The following is a 6,338-nucleotide window of genomic DNA, read 5'->3' as shown; positions in this document are numbered from 1 at the left end:
AAGGACTCGTAATTTGTTTAGTGTGAAACTCTTTATTCACAAAATGGACTTAACAGTGTGTAAGCATTTTAATACCTGTGTGTAAATATTAAATAAAAAACAAATAAATGTTTGCTGATGAGACGCTGTTGTGTTTATTTCCTGTAAAATGTGGGATCCGACGGACGTTCAGTAAGTGCATTTTACATTTCAAGTGCTGTGTGGGTGTCAAGAGGAGCAATTAAGTTAGAGGGTTCAGCGCCGTTCAGTGGTCTGAGCTTACATAAAAAACACAGAAAGCTAAGCAGCTTAATATAAGTTAAAATCCACAACATGTTTTTCTAAATAAAATTATTAAAAACCTTTTGCAGTTATGTTAGAACAGAAGCACACTTCAGAAATGCAATTTCACAAAACTGTAAACAGAAACTAAAACAAACTGAAAGTGTCACTTTCAGTTGAAACAATGGCACAAGAACACCTCATCTGAACATGTTTCTATCTCTAATGAAATTGACATGGAAATAAATATCTAAAACCAAAATATCAGTGTGTCGTCCAGGTAATGGTCTGATTAAAGTTTCACGAAGAAGGCATGAAAAATTCAGACGACAGTAAAGTAAGAACTGTGAAGTTCCACTACAACATGTGTGTACATCAGTCTGTACAGTTTGGTTCCTTGTCAGTTCGACAGTTTTGTAGTTCACAGATGTGTCTGGTGTCTCCAGGGGCTCTGTCTCTCAACCTCAGTCTGATGATTAACTCTCAGGGAGCTCGTCCAGAGGGATCACCGCATACTCTGCTTCTCTTCCATTCTCCTTGGGCTCTTCCTTGTACAGGAAGGCCTGCTTCTCTAGCTCCATCTTCTGGTTTGAGGAGTTAGTGTTGATCTCATATGCCTGGTTTGGACCGTTCCACCTGCAGAACAAGAGAGTGTGAAGATTTAATTCATTCAAAGAAGTATAGCCAGAGATATATGTATATGTAATCATTAAGTCTTACTTGTCTCTTGTAGCGATAGCAGCACAGAGGGCCATAAGTGCTGCAAGTCCAACAATGAATCCAAGGATGATGATCCAGTCTAGACATTTGGGAGAACAAGGTGCTTAGATGGGATAGCCTTAAACAGGGCTAAATCATCCAGGGTTGAATTTTGTTAAAACATTTTTCTAACTTACCTGGAGTGGTGTGTCGTTTATGGAGATTTGGGCCATTGTCTGCTAAAAGAAACAAGAAAATAGGTTTAGATGAATTGTTGCAACAAAGAATCAACCAAAATAATGCAATTCATTATGGATGAATGTTTCCAGTTTGACTAAAATTACCATTAGGGAGCTGAATTTGTGTTGCTTTATTAGTACCTCTTGACTGTGGTTTAATTTCACGAAGGTAATTCTGACGATCCATTTTAATAATGTCTTCTGAGAGTGGCATCTGCAATGTTTGAGGGGTTGTTGTTGTTGTTGTTGACTCAGATTCTGCTGTGAATGTTGGGGTTGTAGCTTGTGAAGTACGGAGATCTGAAGGTTTAAGGAGTATACGTAGACCTCGCCCCATAGTTGTAGACTCTGTCTCAGCAACGCCCTCTATCACGTTATCTGTGGGGGTGGGGGCTGTGGTGTATGAAGTCTGTAGACCTCGCCCTGTTGTTGTAGACTCTGTCTCAGCACTGTCCTCTATGATGCTGTCTGTGGGGGTGGGAGTTGGAGTGTGATCTGTAGCTGCAGCATATCCACTTCCTTCCTCGGTCCATGTTGGGAATGTGGTGTCAGCACTTCCCTCTTCCTCTGTGAATGACCAATGAGATGTCTGAATGTTTGTGGTTGATTTAATTTTGGTTGAAGCAAAGTCCACAGGATTTTGTGTTGATGTTGTGGGAGTGTGTGAAACACTGGGATTTGTCGCTGTAAATTGTCCACTCCCCTCCTCGTTCCATGTAGAACGTGTGGAGTCAGCGCTGCCCTCCACCATGGAAGTTGCAAACATGAATACTTGGGAAGATGGAAGATTCCAGTTGACCTCAGGCTTTGTTGTGGAAGTAGAGTTCTGAGCACCTGTATCATTCACAGGTGTAGCTGTGTGAACAGGCTGGTCAACAATGAACCCATCTGTTTGGACCTCTTGGATAATGTCCTTGTCACTCTTGTCGGGGACCTCGATAATTGCTACAACAGAGAGAAAAAAATAAATCCCTGTGGATCAACTAAAGTATTTACCTACTGGCCCTGACACGCAGAAAGGAAAGTCACTTTTGATGTATTACAAGAGAACGTAGTTTACTTGCTTGGCCACTGACTCTTGTGCTAGCTTGTTTTACGCCCTGCTTTGATAAGGTGTGGTGAGAGACAGTAATGATTAACCTGTATGACTAATTTTACAACAGGGAGCAGAGTTTCATCAAAGCATATGTTTCAGTGGATGACATTACTATTACATCAGCAAATGAAGACTGATGAAACTGTTTTTAAGCAGGAAGGAAGGATTTGAAGAAGGATCAGTAGAAGGAAATAACACTATTTCTTCATTTTACTACATTCGGTGTGCGCTTTCTTTAAACTCCACCTCTTGATTGCACAAAACTAATATCACTGAACATTCAACAGCCTCACGTGTGAAACGTGTTTTATTCAAATTTCTCAAACTTTTCATCTTTTAAGAAAATCAAGATATATTTATTCAGTTTTTTGAGCAATAATGAACAGTCAAAATAATAATCCAAATTTATTTTGAGACATTCAGCAAAAATGCTTTAGTTTTCTAAGAGCTGGTGTGGTTGGACACCACACCATGGCCCAATCTCAATACTCGCTCTTCCACCCTTCAACTGCATGTTCCATCCCAGGGGTGCAAGTTCATGGGGTGTCCCAATCCTCAGGTGCAGAAGTTGATCATGCCCCTTTTGCACCCCTTGATCCACACTTTGCCCAAGTCTGCTTTTATGCAGACTTGGATGAAGGGTATTACCCACTGTCCACTGCTGCATGGGAATTTTGAGAAGAAGGCAGAAGGCTCCAGTTCTCAAATGCCCTTTCTGAAATGTATTTTCAAATTAAAGAGCTTCATTGTAAGACAATTAATAATATTTATTCATGCTCTGAATGTTTTAAACTAAGATCTTTGGTGCACAGCAATGAATGTAATTTTTGTCAAGAAATTGTGTGTTTGTTTGAAAGTTGTTAATAAAGATTTTTTAAGAAGTAGCACAAATTGCAACCAGCATGCATTGCATTTGTGGACACGATGCTCACTGTCCCAATTTGGCAATTATTTGCACACGTGTATACTACGCACTCGCCGTAGGCCATAGGGCGCAATGCGAGTATTGGGATTAGACCCATCTCTTTGAATCCAGGTCCCCTAGAGCACCCAGCCTGGATATTTTAGAGGTGTTTCAGCAACAAAGCTTGATGTTCTGATGAACACACGATTCAGTCATAAAATTAGATGTATTAGTGCAAGGGAACAACTAAAACATGGTGCACAGGGATCCTCAAAGACCAACTCATGTCCTCAACTATCATGCAAGTTTTATTTAATTATTTTCTTGCTTCAACACACCTCAGTTAAATTATTGAAACACCATCTTTCCATGCTTAGGGCTGTTAATTACTCATTTATTTAAATTAGGTTTGCTTGATTGCAAAAAACTCAAATGTTGCTGGCTGGTATCCCTCAAGGAGTAGAGTTTGAGACCACTGATTTATGCTATGGTTTATTAGAATGTATAATATTAAGCCAAATTTAGGTTAAAAATGTGTATTATCTTTATTTATATAGTCAGAGAACTCAGCTTTACACTGCAGTGAATCATTCATCCATTCACATGCTGGTGGTAGCCACAGCTGCCACGACCACAGGCTGCTGAAGACCAGTGCCACTTGTACCTCTGACCACCACCAGCAGGCAAGGAGGGTGAATGATCTTGCCCAAGGACACAACAGCTGACACGGACGGCACCTGGATTCAAACTGACAACTCCCCCCCCCCCCCCCCCCCCCACCCCCCACCCAGGTTAGAGGGAGATCTCCTAACATCCAGGCCACAGCTTGAGCCTTTCCCAAAGAGAACCTTCACATCAAATCACACTCTTTCATTCTGGATTTCTGCTCAGTCATGTTCAGATCAGGTGTTCCCCCATATGAAGTTACCAGTCACCCAAATTGGTGAAGCTGCTATTTGCTGATCTTTGGTTTCATGATACTCAAGATGAACACATTAATGCACCTCCTGGAGCAGGATGCACTTTGTATTACAAAAGCCCCTGTGTGTTCTCTGGAGGTGTCATTGAGATCTGTGCAAGAGCAATGAAATAGGACTCTGGAAAGGAGACCTGAAATATAAAGATCACCTTAGGTGGTAAGAGGGGGGGGGGGGGGGGTGTTGCTGACTCATAACGGACAACTAAGGGTAGAATTGGGGGGAAAAAACTGATTTTTTTTTGTTTTTCTGACCAATAGTAGGAATAATATAGCCATCTAAAATGTTAATATTTGAACTCCAGAATTTCATTACAAATATTTATTACATTTACCTATTATTCAGGACACTGAGATGACACCGATCTATTTTCCCCAGCATTTAACTCGTGTTGATGTAGATTAAACTATTATAAATTGACAAATTTACTAAATGAATGCATTCATAGATAAATATATTAATAATTAAACAACACTTACGACTAATTGGTGTTGAATGAACAGCAGCAAGAAGTCCAAGAAAAAACAACAAAAGATTATTTGTCATCTTCATAATGTTGGTGGAGCGAAGAACTATCAGCAACCCGGCACTCCCTGACCCACTGAACTGAGAATCTGAAGCAGACGATTCATGCCTTTGCCTTTTATACACAACAGCAGGTAGGTGCCATGTCAGGATGGCGGCTTGCAACACACAGATGCACATGAAGACACACCTGCTGGAACACCTTCCTCCTACTTGCATTTTTTTCTCACGCTTTTTTCCTTCCTCTGCAAGCGCCGCAGGGAAAATACCACAAGATACACATGAAAAAAAGACTGTTTGGCGGTTTCCTTTAGGTTATGTAAAATTTGTTAACATGGCAACAATTACTGCAATGCTTTCCATAAAGTCATATAAATTCACATACTCACAACTTGTCATAAAACATTATATTGATCAAAGAATAAGACAGCACATATGTATGGTTAGATTGTTGCTTATTTACACTCAGAAATGTCAGTAAAAACAAAACATGTTGAGATTTTTAGTTGCTGTCTGTATGTGTGTTAAACCTATGAAAGGTTTCTAGAAAATGAAATAATAAATATACTGTAATCGACGACAAGTGTAATGTTTTTGTCTAAAAAACACCAAAACCTATATTTAATTTAACCTTAATTTAACCAGTTGAGTCGATTGAGAACTCATTCTCAATTACAACAACGTTCTGGCCAAGAGGCAGCAGCAACAGACACATAATAAGCTTTACACCAAAGAAAACAGATAAACAAGATCAAAATATAACAAAACAGTTAGACATTAAGATAAAGGACAGTTCACATTTACAATATGTACAAGCAATCAAAACAGACTTAAAACACTCTTTAAGTAATCAGAAGCACATTGATCAGAAACTATTGACTGCAATGAATTATTGAAGGTAGATAATGGAATGTAGGTAGTGAGCTTTAGTGATTTTTGCAGTTCATTCCAGTCGTTGGAAGCAGCAAACTGGAATGAGGGATGACCAAAGGAGGTTCGTGCTTTGGGAATAACCATGGAGATTAAGTAACTAACGTTGCACTGGTCGTTGGAAGTAATGAGTGAAGATATGACAGGGTTCTACCAATGACTGTTTTTGTACATAAATTGATAAACGGACACACACACAGAGCTATACTTTCCTCCTGTTCCCACACTGATCGGCAGCTTCGGACCGGCAGCTCCATGCTACAGACAAAGGTTTACTCAACAGCATCAAGCACGAAAATTAATCGAGCATACGGGTAACCCCCTGCTGGCTCATTCTTCTCGCAGATCAGAGAAGGTAGATGTAATTTCAGCCGGCTAATCTGACCTGTGTGTGAAACCAAATTCCGGCACCATTCGGTACCTTTTGGGGCCGTGCTGACGCTAATGTGTTAGCGCCAAAAGATAGAGGTAGAGGAGCAGATTGATAACCTACTGTTCTCACTGTTATGTATGGCCTAAAATATAACTTCAAAACCATGCCACGGATGCCTGAGAAAGTCCTATATGCTTGAGCCTGCTAAAGATGGTAAATGGCCTGTGTTTGATATAGTGCCTTCTAGAAGTCCAGTGAGTAGGGTGCCATAAGGCGTTAGTCCAGAGTTCACCTCAGTGAGCAACGGGGCAGGTGATGAGCCGAGGTGAGCGAG

General features: G+C 40.4%; 1 protein-coding gene across 1 annotated transcript; it reads right to left on the bottom strand.

The window, feature by feature from the left end:
• Positions 1-9: 9 nt before the first annotated feature.
• On the bottom strand, positions 10-4,881 carry LOC107381802 (mucin-2). Its single transcript, XM_015953688.3, has 5 exons — positions 4,656-4,881; positions 1,341-2,144; positions 1,158-1,199; positions 982-1,060; positions 10-897 (listed from the first exon to the last, which is right to left on the bottom strand). Exons 1-5 carry the CDS (start codon positions 4,879-4,881, stop codon positions 738-740), a joined length of 1,311 nt encoding a protein of 436 aa, XP_015809174.3. The 3' UTR covers positions 10-737.
• Between the last annotated feature and the right edge of the window lie 1,457 nt (positions 4,882-6,338).

Source organism: Nothobranchius furzeri, chromosome 9 (assembly GCF_043380555.1).
Source record: "Nothobranchius furzeri strain GRZ-AD chromosome 9, NfurGRZ-RIMD1, whole genome shotgun sequence".
NCBI lineage: Eukaryota > Metazoa > Chordata > Actinopteri > Cyprinodontiformes > Nothobranchiidae > Nothobranchius > Nothobranchius furzeri.
Note: the sequence above shows the minus strand (reverse complement) of the source record. Positions and strands in the feature narration are given on the sequence as shown.

Bases quoted from the DNA above. Each gene is read 5' to 3' on its own strand.
- LOC107381802 (XM_015953688.3), bottom strand. From the start codon at position 4,881: ATGTGCATCTGTGTGTTGCAAGCCGCCATCCTGACATGGCACCTACCT. The intron at 2,145-4,655 runs GTAAGTGTTGTT...TCTCTGTTGTAG, and splicing joins TCATTCAACACCAATTAGTC to CAATTATCGAGGTCCCCGAC. The intron at 1,061-1,157 runs GTAAGTTAGAAA...CCAAATGTCTAG, and splicing joins TAAACGACACACCACTCCAG to ACTGGATCATCATCCTTGGA.